A 19,590-nucleotide genomic window follows, 5' to 3' on the forward strand; every position below is an offset into this window, starting at 1 on the left:
AACTGTTAGTTCTAGAAACCATCCATGCTGATATTCCATTGGCCACACCAGGTGCGAGGAATGTGGAGAAGTGTACTTTTTATTCTGGGTGGCTATGTATCCAGCTAAAATATAGAGTTTAATACCAATGGAAGAAAGGGAGAACTCCTATGAGGGAACACATCCTTGTCGTAGTTTCCTGAGGGATTTTTATTTTCTCATTAAAACGAATGTGTGAAGGACCTCAGGGGACCCAGCTCACCCAGGCTCACACGAAGCTGACCCAAAGGTTAAACAAAGCTGCATCTTACTAAAAACTTAATATTATTCATCACTTTGGACACTTTATGCCACTGCTCACCTTGAAAGCCTCTTGCCTCAGAACCGAATCTCTAGAAAACACCGTCACTGGATATGGCCTCAGGCTGATTTTAAATTCCTTTGTTTCCAATCCCACCTTACCTCTAAAGAATTTTTCTTCGCTATGGCCACTGTTTTACTTAAATGAACATATTGCCTGGAAACCAAACTACAACTAAGGTACACTTTGGAAAATACAGTAACAGGTAGACAAAACATTCTAAAAACGCCTCACTTTATGAAAAAAACTCCACGTGGGCACACTTCGTCTGTCTATTCTGTCACCGTGGCCTCCAGTCTATTTCCACACCAGCCCTGACGACTCAGCAAAGGTTCGTGAGCCCCTCCGCAAAGCAAGCCCACCCCGCACAGCATGGTTGTGAGGTCAGTCTTGCCGAAGAATTCACAGGAAGACGGATGAGAAGAACCTGGCCAGCTTCATCACATTCCCGTTAGAGTTTGGTTTTCGCGCAAAGCCAGTTCTCGGTCTCACTCTCTCTGCATTAACCCTTTCTTCCGCTCCACCTTTGGGTGCCCCTCCCGTCACGCACAGCGACTGGGCTCTGCCCACCCCGGCACCCACGGGCTTTGAACGGGCATCGCCAGAGAACATTCCGCCGGCAAGAGAAAGGCTTCCTTCAGACTACTGCAGGTGTCAAAATCCAGCCCTAGGAAAATGGCAAGGGTGATCGTCACTGTAAGATTTTACAAAAGGGTTTCCTGCCTGTGCCTCCTTACCAGAGGTCCCAGTTCTACGTTCACTCCCCTTCTGATTTCTCCAGAACCTTCTTTCTTTACTTATCCTGTCCCTGCATTGACAGTCCCCCCCCTTACTGGCTCATTCCCATCGTTTTTAAATGTTCAGGTTTCTCCCATCATTTTGTTTATTTAAAAATAAAACAAAAATCACTTTACCTTCTCCTGTGATTTCTGGCAGGCTGTGAAGTCGCACTTCCAGGGTGTGTGCATCTGAAAGCAAGTGTAGGGAAAGCATGCAAAGGTCCCAGGACTAAGGGGAGCGTTTCAGACGCTGTGGCGACAGGCGGGGACTATCTGAGAGCCCGGTGGCTTCCTCCTCTCGGTAGGACACAGAAGACCCGCTGGGCGGCTCCAGGAGGATGGAAGGTGCAGTTGGCCCTGGCTTTGCTGGAGGTCCCCGGTAGGAGGGGACGAAACTCCTCCTTTTGCACAACTGCTTTTATTGTCACCTTCCTGAGGAGCTTTTCCAGCCGCACTAGTCCACAGTGTTCTGTCTGCTATTGAACGAGCAGTTCTTTGATGCTCCCTTGGTAACAAGCACAGGCACCTTTGCACACACCCAGGCTTTTCAGCTCTGATGACTGTGCTTCGGCCCATTGTGTGGAAAGAACTTAACGTGTTCAGCCCTAATTCTACTAGTGGACGTGTCGTTTGTTCCTACCTCACTCTTTTTTTGTAATTGTAAACACTTGTGCAATCAATCTCCTTGTACAACTTTACACACGTGTGACTCTATCCATGGAATAGACAGTGGGACTTGCTGGGTGGTGGGAATGGTCTTATTTATTCAAAAACATTCCCCTATGCTTACTGGTCGGGTCAGGATCTCAGGAAACAGACTGAGGGACGAGGGTTTGTGGGCGGATGTTGCCGCAGAGTGTTCTCAAGGAGTCCTCTGGCCGTGGCTCCGGGCGGGAGGCAGACAGGGCACAGGGGGCGACAGCCTTTCAGAGCTTTCCTGGACTGAGGCATGGGGCTGGCCCATCCCCCCTTCCCCCACTGGCCGGCCAGCGGATGGGGCTGCCCAGGGCACAAGGCCAGTTCCCAGGGAGGGACGCAGCTGGGAGCCATCAACAGCCGAGGATGACAAGCTGCCATCCTCCAGGGGCATCTGGGCAGAACAGGACACACCTGTACCTAGAACAGCACCAGGCACTCTTGTGGAGGGTGGTTTGAAACTCTCACACAATTATTCCTCTTCTAGGATCTTTTAGGAAAAAAATCACAGGTGTGGGCAAAGGTGTATTTGGGGCTAGCCCTTGGAGCATGTTTCCAATAACAAAATAGGAAATGGTCTGCATAGTCAAAAAAAGAGAATTGGTTAAATAAACAGTGGTTTTTCCATTTGATATAATTCTACTGAGTCATTAAAAATTGTGTGATTGAAGACCATGTCATGCTAATAGAAATATGTTTGCTGTACGTTACGTGAAAAGAAATAGTATGTTTAAAAAATTATGTTATAAAACAAATGCCGGTAAAGCACTTAGCACTTTGCCTAGCTCTGTAGATGTTAGCTATCATCATTTTTAAAAGCATGATCTCAGGTTTTAGAGAAGCATTTATAAATAATGAAAGAACAGAATACATTACAACTTCAAGTGGTTATCAATGAGGAGGAGAATCATGGATTTACGTGTCCTTCTTTGTGCTTTTTGAATTTTTCAAATTGTCAGTGATGAAATACTACTTTTACTTGAGTGTCACAAAACAGTCTTGCTGGAAGCTGCTCACTTGCTGTGACACTGTCAATGTCTCCAAGCCCCCTGCTGAGAAGCGCAGGACGCACCAACCGCCTCCCTGTCCCTGCGCCGTGATTTGAGAAACTTCCCTTCACCTCTCTGGGCTTTGCTTACTTTTTGGGGAATAAAATCTGACTTTTTACAGTTAGGAGATACTTGCTTATGCTGACAGTCAGGAGAATTTTCATTCACGATAATACCAATAGCTCCGCTTCATGAGCCCCTAGTGGATGCCACTGTATACCCATGGTCTCCCTCAGCAGCATCTGATGGATGAGGGGGTTTAGGCTAATAGAAATGACATCACTTACTCAAGGTGACACAGACTGAAAGTGAGGGTCCCAGGATTTGGACAGCTCTATCCAGCTGCAGCCCCCAGCCAACTCCTTGGCACAGGACAGCTGTCCCAGGGGATTTATCTTGCAACCAGCTCAAGGACGCAACTTCTATCCATGACGGGCTCCAGTGAGGAGAGCAGGGTGGGGTGGGCTGGGAGGTTGGGGCTGTGGCCCAGGCGCAAGAAGGGATCCAGAGACGGCGAGGCCCCAGGTGAGCCTGTGCCCTGGGCCTGGCCCAGCCCGCAGCGGCTGTGGCGGGGTGGAGGAGCTGAGCAGGGAGGACGGCCCTGAGCGGGATCTCCGCCCCACAGGGCGAGGTCCTGGCTGCCAGTGGTGGTGAAGAAAATCCCACAGAAAGCCATTCCACCGTGCGGGGCGGGGCGCTGAGAGGACCCAGTCGGCGGTCTGGGGGTGGTGTGGGCTCTGTCTGCGCTGTTTCCGTGGGCTCTGGAAGTCGCTGCCACCCCCAAGGGACAGACTCATGCAGAAATGTCCTTTGTGAAGCTGATCTGTGCCCCCAAAAGCCGTTGTCCTAGGAAGTTGTCTGGGTCACCACCCCTCCATCCAACCGGATCCAGGGTATCCCCTAACCTAGCCTCATCCTGAACCACAGCGCACAGGCGGCCGGGCCCGATGTGGGGAGCACAGCCCCAGGGACAAGGCCTTGCTCACCTGTCCCTGGTGGCAGAGGGGGACAGGAGACCTAGCCTGCTGTCACCCACAGCAGCCTTTGTTTTGCTTACAATTTCACAACCCTAGCCATTCTACCCTAGGCCTGTGGAAAGGTTTCGGAACAGAGAGAAATGTTTTTCTCCACTGTTTCCTTCCTCCCACCCCAGCCCTCGGGTGGGAGCCTTCAATGCCCTCTCTGAGGTGGTGCTGGGGGCCCTTCCCTGCCCCTCAGCAGCCCCCGTGGCCATTCTAGAAGTGGCTGCCAGGAAGGTGACCCCCCAGCTCTGCACAGAAAGGAGGGGACCACTTGTGAGCAGGTCCTGACCAGCGGGAGAGGGAGCCTTTTCCCACGGCGCGCCCGTGTCTCCCCCAGACTCACAGAGAGAAAAGCAGGTGCTGTTACTTGGCTATTGCTGACCCTAGACTCGGGAGAGGAGGATCCTAACCCTACTCATTTCCCAACTCTTTGTAATCTTTGTATGTGTAGGGAGGTGTGGGCCAACCGCCCTAAAATCTGACTCTTAAAGCTTGCGAGTCAAGAGAAACCTCCGTGCTGTGTGATGAAGCAGTGTGCTGAGTGCGTCCCTGTCACTGGCTGGTGTTAGAAACTGACGTCTGCCTTCCTCCCTGCGGTACCCACACGGGATCAGGCGAGCTGGCGGGTTGATGGTGCGGGTTGAGGGGCCCCTGGCACAGAACTACTCTATGCATGGACGACATCAGGGAGGGACAAGGGGCAGCAGATTCCGACCCGCAAGAGCAGTGTGTCTGCTGGGCCATGCTCCCACTGAAGTCAAACGTCCATAATTCGGGCTGTGGTGGTGGTGGCCGTGCCAGGCAGAGCAGAGCCAGGGGGAAGGGGCTGGTGACCTCCCTCCCAGAGCCCAGGGGCAGCCCATGGGCTCGCTGGCCGGAGGAAAAGAAATCTGCCTTAGAAATACTCTCAAAACAGGATAAATCCTCAAAGGCAAAATCAGAATTCATTTTGGGGGTACATATGAATATTTATTTGCTGCTTAATCTATGGCTTGACCCATATAATCTTTGCATTTTTGTACATTCTAAAATTGTTTAGTTTATGCAAGAAACAGTCTAATCAGGATCCTGTAGAAATGTAATTAAATTACATGTTGTTAACTTTTTCAAGGTTTTGTTTTTCTGAAACCTGAACTTCCAGAGTCAACCTCTGCATCCTAGAGATAGGAGTCTTCTGTTTCTAAATGGCATATTTAGGTAAACTGAAAACAATCAAGAATGGTATCTGTTCCACATCAAGAAATGCACAATCTTTTTACAAAGCAAAATTTATTTGTCATACATACCACATACAAAATGTCACAAATCACATAGACAACTGTTCTGCTTTTTAACTAAGCTATTACACAACATGAGCTAGAAAACTGTACATTTTCAATTCAGCCACCGAGTTACAGCACAGTGCAATTGTGATATTTGACAAAAAATTACTTGTGCCATTTTAAAAATTAAAATAAAGTGCATTAACTGTCAAGTGAGGCACATCAATCTGATTTTAATCTACAGCTGAAACTGAGGACATTCAGGAAAGAATTTAACATATTTTCAGTATTCGACATTTTAAAGATCAGGTTTCAAAGTGTCACCATAATGTTTTAAGAGGCAGTATGAAAATTCATTATGGAATCGTCACACCATCAGCCAGCAGCTAACGTCACCATGCAGGAGCAGCCTCTCAGAGCTCACGAGCAGAGTCCCACCACCAAGTCAACCCGTTTGCTTTCATGAGAGGTGTGGGGCTCATAACTGTGTCCATCTCATGCTGAAATCACCACTGAGGTTGAAAGCAAATTAAATGCCCTGGGGAAGGCAATTTTTGAAACATTTTGTAGAAGGAAGATTGCTGTAAATTATCCCGCATTTCTCCTTCTCTCACTTACAAATCAGTGGGGGTGTGGGGTGGGGAATGTAGGACATGCACAATTGCAAAGATAAAAAGTGTCAGGATCAAGAAACTGTTTTCTTCACTGCAGGTGATCTGGCGGCTGTGATTGTGACCACCGGCACTTTTTCGCCAGCTTGAGTGTCCACCGCCCCCGGGCAGGCAGAAACCTGACTATTCCCACTGTTATTTAGGTCCCCTCTGTCTGGTGCGAGCTCACCCTCCAGTCCTGGACAGAGACATTACATGGCCAAGGGCACCGTTTCTTTCTTTTTTTTTTTTTTTTTGAGACAGAGTCTCACTGTGTTGCCCGGGCTAGAGTGAGTGCCGTGGCATCAGCCTAGCTCACAGCAACCTCAAACTCCTGGGCTTAAGCAATCCTCCTGCCTCAGCCTCCCGAGTAGCTGGGACTACGGGCATGCGCCACCATGCCCGGCTAATTTTTTTTATATATATTTTAGTTGTCCAGCTAATTTCTTTCTATTTTTAGTAGAGACGGGGTCTCACTCTTGCTCAGGCTGGTTTCGAACTCCTGACCTCGAGCGATCCACCCGCCTCGGCCTCCCAGAGTGCTAGGATTACAGGCGTGAGCCACCGCGCCCGGCCCACCGTTTCTAATTCTAACCGCCCTCCTCCGCTCCTGCCCTGCTCCGTGAGCTGTCTGTCACCTGCCACCTGGTCTGAGTCCTCGGCGGCTGCTCTCTCCAGGGACTGGCTTGCTGGGTGAGGAGCAGGTCTGCCTGCCACACCTGCTCCCGGTGACGGGGGCCTAATCAATACAAGAAGTTGGACGAGGCCAATAGTAAGGTCAATTGGGGGCAAAGATTGGCAGGACCCTTTTGAAATTTTAGAAAAAGAAGAATGAAAATAAAAAGCTCAAACTAAAACTGTCTTTCGGAGAGACATGGATACCGGCAAGGCCCTTTGGTGTGTGTCTGAAGGGCCAAGATGTGCCCTGTCCCGGTTTTCCCTACACACCCCGACGACCGTCTCCTCGGCTCCCAGCACTGTGACAAGTGCCAACAAAGACCTGAGCACCCCCCCCACACACAGATGCCCCACAGCAAAACAGGCGCACAAGGCCCTGGGAGCTCGGCGAGATGTCGATTCTGTCACTAGAACTTTCTTTTTCAGTCTGTGAATTCTTAAATTTTGCTCTACTTTCTATGAATGAATTTTATTTTAAAGGCAGGGGACTAAAAGCATATTCTTTTTAAAAGTCCATGGTGACTCTTTTGAAGTAATAACTCTTGTCTAAAGTGAGAATCACTCCTCATTTTTTAGTTTTATTGCTTTGAAATTTCTACACATTAGATTTTCTTAAAACCTGGGATTGTGTGTCTAATTTCAAGCTGGTAGAGTAGTAAGGAGGACAGGGAGGCAGAAACCCGGCTTCTAAAAATAACACTTGAAGTTATAATTGTTTCCATGAGAAAATTAGTTTAGATCTATGTGCCCAATATGGTAGCTACTGGCCACATGTGGATTTTTAAATTTAATCTAAATTGACGAAAACTAAATAAAATTAAAAATTCAGTTCCTCAGTTGCAGGAGTCACAGTTCAAATGCTCAGTTGCCACAAGGCGAGCCGTGACTGTATTGGAAAGTTCCACCACAGAAAGTTCTGTCAGACAGCCCTGCTCTGGAGGTCGCTAGGTGATCAAATAATAATAAATAATAATAGAGCTGATAGAACTTTTAAAATAAGTTGTCATTTAATTTGATAGTTCTATACTAAATATTTCCCAACTACAATTATATAACCCAAAATATGTAGAGTAATATTGACATTAAAAAAACCCCACTAGTTATTGAGCTGTGTACTTTCAAAGGGATATCAAAACACGAGTTTGGCATAATTGAGTATGTGTTCCTGGCCTCCTTAGTTTGGTCCTATTCCCATTATCTTCTGTCTTGTCTCTTGCAGAGAAAAGCAAGCTTGATTTTATACATCGTCAAAAGTTTGTCATTGCCGAAATCTAAATGGGTGTGCATAGGTTACATGTCTGCACTATACGTGTGCACACACGTCACTGAAGTACACTTTCACTGCATGTCGCCGTAGTAACGGGGATTATTCGTGGGCCTTGGGGTCTGTGAGTCAGCTGCTCGCGCTCCTGAACCAGATTGTCCAAATGCATCACTTGCAGCGAAGACTTTCATCAATTATAGAGTGTAGACCATCTTCTGAAAAAGCTTGCAAACTCGGCAGACTGGAACATGACCAATCTATGCCTTTTCTCACTCAATAGAACTAAGAAAGGAACTGTCCTGATATTTTAAAAATCCTATTTTTGTTGATTAGCTTATTTTGCAATTTCTTCAGGTTACCCGGCATTCTGTGATTTCAGATGTCTTCTATGCTTTCTTTGAAGGCATTATTGTTTGAGACTCCTGAAATCATCTTGTGTCAAGAGCATCGGGCCCCACCGGCCCAGGAGAGCAGTAGTGGCTGTCCTCTGGCCACATCTCCAATGCACACAACTCAAGTTGTGTTCAGGTGTTCAGGCAGAGACGCCAGCACTGGTGAAAGATAGTCTTCTGTTTAGAGTGTTACAACAAAAACTCTGAGCATCCCTGTCTCCCAGCAGCTGCAGCTGGTACCATGCCACGGGCGCGTTGGAGACAGACGCCCAGGTTAACCCTCCAGGGCAGATGGGAGGCAGGCATGGTGGGCAAGCACAGGCCTGCCACTTAACGGTGGGAGATCTCAGTTACTTAGTCCTTCAAGCCTTAATTTCCTTACCTGTGAAAGTGAGATAACGAAAGCACCTAAATGTCCCTAGGTCATTATAAAGACTGAAAGAGCTCCCTTACTTAAACTGTCCACTGCAGTGCCTGGGACAGCAAACACCCAATACATCTTTCTATTTGCAATGACCTTTAACAATAGTTATGTCATTCTTATTTCCACAAGCTCATCACTCTGCCATGTGTGGGGTTTCGCTGCCCCTTTTCAAAAAGGCTAGAAAGACACTCTTGTAAAATTTGGCAGAGGCTCTTCCTGGAACGAGTCTGTAAAAGCCAGCGAGTAACGAGAGGGAAAACAAAGTCTGAAAAGCGGGAAAAGCTGTCTTCACTAACAGGGGTAGACTAAATAGGCTTTGAAGCATTGGATCTAGAAAGCACGCCCAGGATGTGTCAAGAGCTCCCAGACTGAAACAGTTACCTGGTGCAGAGGGAAGACTTTGCAAGGAGAACAGGTTGAAGTGGGCTGTCGCACAGCCCTGGGCCAGGCCTGCTTTCTCCCCCTGCGGGCGGACGTGTTAGTGCTAAGTTCGCGGGAGTGGAGGGTGGGAGAGCGAGCCTCGTTCCCTTGACAGACTTCACATGGGACGTGGGCGGGGGCAAGGCCCACGGGGCGTGTCTCACTGCTTTCAGCTGTGGCTCCTGGCTCAGGGCTCGGGGTCACTTTAGTTATCGCCTCTGGATTCAGGTGTTTCAGAAACAGCTAGATTCTTGCTTGAAGACATCCCAAAAGTCTCAAGTGAAAAACGCATCCACATCTGAAAACTATCCAGTCATTGAGCTGGGAGAGTAGCCGCCTCTGTCCCAAAGCCCGTTCAGAGGGGAAAAGTCACCCCGTGCCATGTTTGTTGGATCTGCTGCTGGTTAAACTGGATCTTGAACTTACAAACAGAGAATGTCTTCAATAATAAACATTTTTGAGTACTTAAGCTATGTTCTCTTAGCTTCAAACATTCCTAAAGAAAACTGACCTGATCAATTTAGTGACGTGAAAAGGATAAAGGGCACCAGGAAAGTGTCATCGTTCTGCGCTAAGCGTCAACAGGGGTGATTCAGTTCTAGCATCAAGTCGGTCCCTAGGATTCAGAACAGTCCTGCTTAAAAATCTGTTTATTGTTCTTATTTATTGATCTTTCTGGACCGAGAACCTTAGGATGATGACGTTAGTGTCGGGGTGGGGTGAGAGGTCAACCAGTCTGCATCCTAGCAACCATCTTCAGCACGGAATCCCAGAAGTGGTTTTGTCCTGACTTAGGCTTGTGAGGCTGTGCCTATCGGATACGGCAGCGCCAGCCTGAAGGTCAGCCTCTCAGTCCTCTGCCCTGGTGCCCTGGACGTCCTCGCTGAAGATTTCGGGTCTGGGATTGGGGAATGAAGGTGGGAAGGATGTGGAAGTATGAGAGAGGAAGGAAAAGTGCACGGCTGTACACATGCACACGTGTGTGCACAATCACGTGAGAGGAGATGAAGATGGACAGATGATGCATAGCTGGATGGTTGAGGCCCTGACTGTGGAATATTCTGGCAAATTCATACATAGGTCGTGGACAATAAAAGAAAAAGACTTGTCTCCATGATGCCAAGAGAGAGGTCTCTTTGGATTTTTTTCTTCTCACTGAATTGTCTTTCTATCTGAGCTGCGTGACACATGATGGATGACAGTGACACAGTCCTAATGGAAGGGGCAGAAGTTTAATTGAGCTTGATGAATTAGAAAATAACCTTGACAACAGCAACAAGTTCCACAGAAATCAGTGCAAGGCAGTACATCCACAAACCAACGTCATCTGTGAGGGTACAGCGTGAGGACTGCCTGGCACTGACACAGCAGAAAAAGCTGAGAGGTCCTGTGACCCCGAGACATTAATGTCATTAGTGATGTCAGTAACATGCTAGGATTCAGTCAAAGCTGTGTGCAAGGTTCTCAAACACTACCGTGCATCAGCAGCACCTGGAGAGCTTATGGAAACGCAGACTGCTGGGCCTCATACCCTGAGTTTCTGAGCAGCAAATCTGGGGTGAGACCTAAGACTGCATTTTTAACGTGTTGCCAAGAGATGCTGCCACCACTGTTGGTCGGGCCCCATACTCGGAGAGCCATTGCTATACAGGCAGCAGAAGCAGGAAACAACCTGTCATTGCCCTCCATGCAGCACTCCATTTAGTGGAATATATATATATATATGTATATATATATAAAATCTCCACATTTTGATTACTAGATTTGAAGAGGTATGCAGAGAAATGGTAGGTGATATGGAAAAAAGAAAAATGTCAAAATGAGATAAAATAAAATTAGGAATAAATGATTTAATTGGGATAATTGTATTTGAAGAAGAAGAGAAAAATATTGTTTAGTGAATATTTTCTATCTATCAGTGTTGATGGGGACTAGGGGGTTCTCTGTGTTTCCAAAGGCTGGGCCAAAACAAAAATAGAATTAGAGTGCAATAAGAAAGATTGAGATTCAGAATATTAAAACACTGCTAAGCACTGGGAGAAAGTGTGGTACTCCTGTTTCCAACGATATCTTGACTTGGGTGACTCAGAAGGATCCTGGAAGCAGTAAGGATACGGTTGGATCAGCAGCAATTTTCCCTTAGGTTTTAGCAAGGCAGCATGATGTCTGTGAAAGACAGCCCATTGCCTCTCTGGATATGGAAGGTTTATATTTTCACCAACCCAAATAAAGAATGCCATGGATTCAAAGTATGTTGTTTGGTGGGAAATGCAAATCTAAGCCTTACAGAGAATTCCATAAGATGCTCTTTTGCCTTTTTAAAATATTCTACTGGTAATTATTCATTCTAATAGTCAGCTACCAAGGGAATCTGTGCCCTAGTAAATGTTTCCATTTCTGCCTCAAACTTATTTTCAGTTGAAAGTTTGTTCACTGGTGTTTGATGATAGTATCTGAATTTTCATAATTAAAAATTCCTAGATCTCTTCTGTAAATATCTTATACAATAGACATATTTAAGTTATACATTAAAATTCATCTTAACTATGTACTTTAACATACTTCTACTGGATAAAAAATGTTCTCCCCTCCTTGGGCAGAAAGGAAGCATGGTGACAGTGACTGGTCACATTAACACTAATACAATAGTATATTTGATGCTGAAAAATAAAAGTTTACAGAAAATGTCAAACGAAGGCAAGCTATTTTAAAAATTCTCTGATGGATTTGTCTAGAAAAATGTTGCTTTGGGATGAGTTCAGTTGAATTTCAGAACCCAGGGAACAAAGGTTTCCGTCTCAATGATCTCAAGATGAACTCACACAAGGCACACACAACCCTCAACTCAAACCACTCATGTCCCAAAGACCACTGCCCTTCTTGAACAAATGGAGCTGCAGAGGTTGCTAGATGTACTCACACACACCTATAGAAACACACACACTACATATATACAACATTTCTGAACAAACCCTCTTAAAATAATGGTAATCAGGATTTTACGAGGTCAGATCATTAACATGGAAAAGTACATTGATAGATTGTAGATCTTTACTATTATAGATTCTGAGTTGTTCTGGGAAAAATTCATATCAAACACAGACTAATTCTCTACTAACCTCTGAGAAGAAGAAACACTTTAAATATATATGTTTATTTATAGAATGTTTTATGTTATTTTTGCATTTTCAGAGTGCTAACACTGTGACACATCCTTGACTCAGAGCGTCACCACTGACCAGCAGCATCAGCATCACCCAGGAGCTTGTTAGAAACTCAGCCACGCCCCAGACTTACTGAAGCAGAATCTGCATTTTAAATGAGTCTCAGGTGATTTGTATACCCTCTAAATACTTAAAGTGTGAGGAGCCCCAGTCAAAATTACCAGTATTTTTTTCTGCATTGTTTGCTACGAGACAGCTTTGTCTGCTAATTCAAACCATGATATACAAAACTATTAGTTTGGTGATTGTTAAAGTTCTAAACAGATTTAAAGGTTCTAGCCAGATACCGAAACCATCCAATAACCATTAAAATGTTTAAAGGGGACAAGAAGGTAGTCTGTTTATTATACCAGGCATACAATCAAAGTGCAAACTTAAAACATTATTCAAAATAGCACCACAGTCATCACTTAGTTAATATGTATTTCAAATCTGAAATGGTAAGTTATCCTAACTTCATATGATAAATATATTACCATGAAATAAAGGCAATCATTATGTTAATGATGGATTAAGCATTAAAAAAATTTTAAGAAGTCTACAAGATACTTTTATTGGTACTAAGTACCTCTATGCATCATCTGCTCTTTTAAACATCTTGTTTCAATCCTGCTTTAAATCCTGGGGGAATCTAAGACTGTTTCTGCAGGACAACTGAGGAGTCCTCCCCTCTGCAATGTGGCTATTTAATTCAGGCTTCCAGGGCAAGAGGTGCTCTAACTGCACCCTCCTCCCCTGCCAGGCACTGTTTAAAGAAGTACAGAGTTCTAACTGCACCCTCCTCCCCACCAGGCACTGTTTAAAGAAGTACAGAGTTAAGGGGATGAAGAGAAACAAGACCCTGGATAGCCATACCTGGGTAGGTAGTCTCGCCTAACCAAGGCTTCTGGTAAGGTAACTCACCTGTCCTAGCTACGAGGATAACTGTTTCAACTGGAACTAATATAAATTCCTTGGTAGCTAGAAATTTTAATTATGGGGAGTAAAAAGATTACCTGCTACCCCAGGACTGTTGGAAATATGACTGTTCTCCATGATGTATTTGGTCCTGTTGCAAAGTTAATGTTATTGAACAGATGTATGCACACACGCACACACACACACATCCACTTACTGAGATGTGCACATTTTAAAATAATTAACATCATAGAACAAAAAGAAGGCTTGTAGAAAACCACATAAACATCTAAAATTTTTCAAAATTTAAAGTGAACAATAAGGACATGTTATAGCTGCATTGAGAATAATCTCTTAGCTGAAATCAGATGTTTTAAAAACAGGGGCCAAAAGCAACCACGTAACTAGCGCTTATGAGACCATTCCATACTGGTGTAAGGAACACGATGAGGACAGACCTCCTGCCAGTACGGCCACATTGCAGTCGTGCCACATGTAATTTTAAACAGAAAGTTTTAGGTCTTAATTATAGAACCAAAGCCTTGTGATACAAACACATAAAAAATCAGTTTCCTCAGCTCTCATATCCAGTGAGGGGTGAAAGATCACACCATTCAGGGAAGGGGTAAGACTTAGACTTTTGAAAACTTGGCTTCACATTCTGGTTCTACACTTGTGGCTCTGTGGCCTCGGACAAGTTTCTTAGCCTCTCCTCTCTTTGTCTTTGTTTTCTCACTTGAAAAATATGTGATTGTGATTGTAGCAGAAGACCAGCTAAAGCACCTAGCATGGGGCCTGGCACACAATGTTGTCAACGATAGCACATATTTTGTCATTGTAGTCCTTACTAGTAGATATATGCAAATGGAACCACCATTTCACAAAACATCATTTATTGCTTTACAGCCTCATTCTGGATATTTCCCAGCCTGTGTCAAAACCAACTTACCTTTGTCAATTCTCCCATAGAGACGCCATTAAATTTTAAGTGATTTAGAACAGACTCATACTCAATCTACCAACTCCATGAAATGTTCAACAGAAATGTTTTAAAGGCATCAACTAGATTTGATTGCTCATACAGTGAAATGTATTGAAAATTCTTTCCCACTTCTTAAATATTTCAATCCCTCTCCTGCTTCCATAAGTAACCTCAGGGAGGAGACATGGATTCAAGTAGAGGATTTATTCACACTTGTGCTACATTAGAAGAGGCTTTGGAGAGACAGCATCAGCGTGCAGGCTACCAGAATGGTCTGAGACCACTGTGGGCATAACATTTGAGACAAGCTGGTGAGGTTAATTTATTACAAATGATTCCCGAAGGACCCAGAAATACTGATCTTGCTGCAGTCTGAATGGGCTAAGTTGATGTGCTGCCAAGAAATTCTTCTCCTGGTTGGTTGTATAGATACAACTGTAAATCCATTGCAAATGGAGGGAAGGTATCTGTGTTTACATCTGTCTGCACTAACAGAAATAACACTCAGACACACTGATGTTACAGTAAGTTTAAAATGAATTCTTCTTTGTTACGTCCTGACTAAATTCTTGCTCTCTGAAAACAGGCAATACAGTTTTTATTGCATTTAATTTTTTTTTTTTTTTTTGGTGAAAAGAAGGAAAAGGATTTCAAACTTAACTTTTCATGAACAGCCACATGGTCATTCTGCTTGTAACATATATCACTGTCATGTAGGCACGCTATGCAATCACAAATTTTATCATTAAAATAGGGGACCACCTGTTTCAAATGCATTTTGCACCACAGATGATATGAGAAAACTTGGTCTATAACATTTAATCCTAATTGTCTCAATCAAGAATACCTATTAATACATTTTTAGATAGAAATAGCAAAGGTAATGCTTTTATATTTCATGATAGCTTCACATTTATTTATTTTTCAGAATATACTAAAATAAATTTAATCTACTTTTAATAGCTGTTATTAATATTTTTTTCCTTTTGTTTCCTGAAAATAATCAAACTGTAGTTTAAGAAACTGTAATGGTGGATCTAATCAGTCCTATGTCATATGAAATTCAAAACATATTTTATGATTTGTTTTAGAAAGGAATATTGCAAAACTGTATTGAAAAATGACTCCTTTGATTCTGGATTCACATGGCAACATTTGAAACTAGTGGTCTAGCTAACACAGGCAACCATGCAGAGTTGCAGCATTTAAAGAAGTACCAAAGTAATTTTCATGAACAGTAATTGCTGAATGGAGAGAAAGAATGAATAAGAATGGGTTCATGGTTTCAGTGTTGATGACTTATTACTGAGTTCAAGTTAACAAAATCAGGTCCCTTCCAAACATAATTATGTAAACTATTTTTGTCTGCTTGAAAGGGATCCTATTCTGTTAGATACATGCAGCATTGAAACTCTATCTTCATGTTAAAAAAAATCTGGAAAGAGTAATTCTTTCTCAATTTTCCTCAATAACTCAGATTTATTTTAAAGTCCAGGTAAAAACTCTGGGACTCATTTACTTTTTATAAAATCCTGGTCATATCATATCCCTTCCTTTCCCACCCACCAGCAACCCTTCAAACAAAATACAAAGCAAGAACCCCTGCCCCCAAACACAACAAAATAATAATTGAGTGAAGAACTCAACAATTTTTTTTTAAATGGTGAAAACACTGGTAACATTATTTTCACTTCAATCACTTAACTCATCTAAATGCTGTCCTTGTTTCAGGAGTGCTAAGTGCTCCGTGGCTTGACAGAGAGTCCAATGCAAAGAATTCAAGGGAAGCATCTGACCCCTGGCCGGGCAGTGGAAGTGCTTGGTAAGTGCAGGACCCTCCTGGGTGGACCCTCCTGGGCGGACCCTCCTGGGCGGACCCTCCTAGGCCCACCAAGCTACACGTCGCTGGGCGACCGCGCTCTTTGGGCGATGCCGGACGGGATGCAGCCGCAGCAAATGAGGCAGAGGGCTTTCTGGATCTCCTGGTTCCGGAAAGCGTATATGACAGGGTTGATGACGGAGTTGTAGGTGGCGGGCAGGAGGGTGGCGTAGGTGTAGACGGAGGGGTAGGTGTAATCCGCTATCAAGGAGTAGAGGGTGAAGGGCATCCAGCAGGCGGCGAAGGTCCCCAAGATGATGGCCAGGGTGGAGACCCCTTTGCGCGTGGTCACGTAGTGCGACGTGGCCAGGAAGTGGTGCTGCAGGGCTATCTGGTGGGCGTGGCGCATCACGATCTTGCAGATCTGGACGTAGAGCTGCAGCATGAGCGCGAACATGAAGAGGAAGGAGACCGAGAGCACGGCCGCGTTGTTCTTGGTGAGCGGTCTGACCACGCTGCAGGTGGACTCGTCCCGCAGGCAGTTCCAGCCCAGCACGGGCAGCAGCCCCAGGCAGATGGAGGTCCCCCAGAGCATGACGAGCATGACATAGGTAAAGGTGACCGTCCGCTCCGAGTGGTACGTCAGCGCGTAGTACAGCGAGAGGTAGCGGTCCACCGTGATGGCCAGCAAGCTGCACACAGAGGCAGAGAAAGAGGCGACGATGAGGCCGATGGTGACCAGCTTGGTGGCTTCCGACTGCAGCAGGTAGGCAAAGACAAAATTGATGATGAGGCCAATGCCGGCTAGCAGGTCCGCGAGAGCCAGGCTGCCTATGAGCAGGAACATGGGTGCTCGCAGGCTGGGGTTGTGGAAGATGATGAGGACCACAATGGCATTTTCACAGGAGATGAGGGTTCCCGAGGTACACAGGACAATGTCCCAGGGGTTGACTACCAGCTCGGGCTCGGGCTCTCCAGCAGGAACCCGGGAGGAGACAGCAGCCGAGATGTTCTCCGCGGCAGCGGCGTCTAAGTAATCCCGAGGCAGCCCGCTTAGATTGACCTTCAGGTCTTCATTCATTTTAACCCGCGTCCTCTTCAACGAAAAGACAGGCTTTTTAATGCCTAGACACAGCAGGGCGACAATCCAAGATCATGCAAGAAACACAGAGACAAACAGAAAGCCAGCCCTGCTCAGACACCAGTATGAAATGCCACAAGCTTCGGGAATTACGACTGTTGTGAAAAAGAAACAAAAGCCAAAGAGTCCGTGGTTTAAAGCCCACAACACAAACGCGGTTCGGCACCGGCGCCGGGGAGACGCGGGTCGGACCTAGACCCGCGCGCGGGCGAGGCAGGCACAGGGGCGCGCGGCGAGCTGTGCGCCAAAGCGCAGGGCACGGACGTTTGGAAACCACGTCTTGCACGCTGACAGCGGCCGGCTGCTGGACATCTGGGCCGCCGCCGCGGAAGCCACGCGGCCGGCGAGTCGCGAGCCGGGGATCGCCATCCTCGATGGAATATTTACATCGCCTATTTCCATCGAACTCCCGCCCTCCAGGAACATCGCTCGCGAGCGTGCACGCCCTCACACACCCCCCGGCCGGAACAAAGAGGGGTCCCAGACCAGCCCCCCGCGTGCACAGGGCAGTCGGGGAGGGCCACAAAAGGCAGGTGTGTGCAATGGGGGTGCCGAGACAGACAGACAGACAGATGCCCATGCACTGCCGCCGCTCCCCTCGCGGCGGGGACGGGCGGCGGACGCGAGAGGGACAGACAGCGCGCGGGGACAGGCGGCCCGCGGGGGCGGGGGATCATCGAGGGGGTCACCTTGGCGCGCCCAGGCCGAGGGGGCTCCTCTGGTGCTTCCAAAGTGCGCGAGCTACTCGTGTCGCCTGTCGGCGCCGGTGCCCATGGCGGCCAGGGGCGGCGGCTGGGCTCCCGAGGGGGCCGGGAGGGCGCGGGGGGCGCGCTCCGCGGCAGGTGAGCAGCGCGGCGGCAGGTGAGCAGCGGGCTCCGCTCGCGCCCGGCTCTCCCCGCCGCGCCCGCCCGCCCGGCCCACACGCTCCCCGCGCGCGCCCCCCGCCCCCGCCCCGCGCGCGCCCGCCCGCCCGCGGGAGCCCCGGAGGCCGCGCGCGCCCCCACGGGTCGGGGCTGCGCGAGGGCGGGCAGGCGGGGCGGCCGGCGGAGGGCGAGAGAGCCTGGAGCCCGGGTCTGCGCGGTCACCCGCCCGGGCTGTCCCGCCAGCGTCCCCACCCTGGGAGGCAGCTGCAGGGGTTGGCACCAGGCAGGGCAGGGGAGCGCTGCCCCGGAGCCCCCTGACCTATTTCGTTCCTGTGGTTTCCCTGGGGAGTCTGGGTCTCCAGGGTCCGGCTTCTCCACGCCAAACCCTAAACTGCCCGTTCGCAGCCAAAATAACTGCTTAGGGCGATAGTGAGATCAGCTGGGTGCGGGGGCGGGGGGTGGGCGGTGTGGGACAGGTTAGGGAGCAGATCGTTAAAACAGCAAAATGCCCAGCCAGCGCCCTCGGAATTGCTTTTGCCCACTTGGCAAAGGGGCCGCTTCCTCAGCAGCGTCCTGGAGCCGGTTCATCATTACCGTTCGTTCCCCGGAAACGTTCGCTTAACTGGGCAGATGCTGCCGCTATGTGCAGCATTGCTGTCACCACCAAATTGCACTTATTAAGTGCTCTTTGAGCTGTGTTTTAAATTGGAAATCATTTACTGAGTTCTTGCAGAAGCTTCCTGCCGAACTGGCCAAAACCCAATTTATTTGGGTGCTGAAGTGGCACCGTTAATTTATTTTTTCATTTTACCACCTCAATAGATTCTAAGATTAAGGACCTGATAGCTGTCTGTCTGCTGTATGAGCCCGTGTCTCCACTGGATACAAAAACCCTAGCACCCAGGAGATCTTAAAGACCTCCCCCAGTTTAAAGGTGGGAGAAGGAAAAGCATGACAGGCTTATCTTGTCCTGTCAGTAGTGAAGGTTTTCCCAGTTGCCTTTCTTCCCAGTAGCCAGGGGGTCCTGCAGAGTAGAGATGGTGTGCAGACCCCGGGACTCCTCGCCCCGGCACTCACTGGCATTGCTGCCCCAGCCCTAGGCGTTCAGAGCCTCACCCGCCCTTGACTGCTCCCTTCTCCCATCCATCAGCTCCTAACTCCGCAGGGTGCCCGGCCCTCTCCCTGCATGCCGCTTCTCATCCTCACCTCCCTAGTTGAGGCCCTCCTCACCTCTCCCCTGCACTTCTGGTACCCACCTGCCTCTCTCTTTCCCAGCCATGCCACGCACTCTTTGATTTGGCCCGTCTATTCTCCAACATCCGGGACCTCTCACTGCTTCCAGAACAGTCTGAACTTTTTACCTTGACAGATTATGCCAGATTCTGCTTTGGATTACATAGGTTTGGGGGTTGGTTTGCCTGCTTTTTTTTTTCTTTCTTTCATTCTATTTTATTTTTATTTTTTTGTGGTGTGTCTAGTCACGTCCCCCACCAGGCTTGAAGACTCTTTCTGGGTCTTTTGTCCCCCAAGGCAGTGCTTCTCAAACTTTGCTGAGCATACAAACCACCCAGCTTACAAATCAGTAGTTCTGGGATGGGCCCAGATCCTGCATGTGCAACCTCTTCCCCAGTGGCGCTGAGGCTGCGGGGTGAGAGCTCACACTTGGAGACGCACACGGTGCTGTGGAG

At 47.4% G+C, this 19,590-nt stretch overlaps 1 protein-coding gene across 1 annotated transcript; it reads right to left on the reverse strand.

The window, feature by feature from the left end:
* Nucleotides 1-15,974: 15,974 nt before the first annotated feature.
* Nucleotides 15,975-17,926, reverse strand: GPR12 (G protein-coupled receptor 12). Its single transcript, XM_045566835.1, has 2 exons — nucleotides 17,729-17,926; nucleotides 15,975-16,994 (listed from the first exon to the last, which is right to left on the reverse strand). Exon 2 carries the CDS (start codon nucleotides 16,977-16,979, stop codon nucleotides 15,975-15,977), a length of 1,005 nt encoding a protein of 334 aa, XP_045422791.1. The 5' UTR covers nucleotides 16,980-16,994; nucleotides 17,729-17,926.
* Nucleotides 17,927-19,590: the final 1,664 nt, after the last annotated feature.

This window comes from Lemur catta, chromosome 13 (genome assembly GCF_020740605.2).
Source record: "Lemur catta isolate mLemCat1 chromosome 13, mLemCat1.pri, whole genome shotgun sequence".
Classification (NCBI taxonomy): Eukaryota; Metazoa; Chordata; class Mammalia; order Primates; family Lemuridae; genus Lemur; species Lemur catta.

What these genes read in the sequence shown, in the direction of transcription:
- GPR12 (XM_045566835.1), bottom strand. Translation starts at nt 16,979, where the DNA reads ATGAATGAAGACCTGAAGGTCAATCTAAGCGGGCTGCCTCGGGATTAC.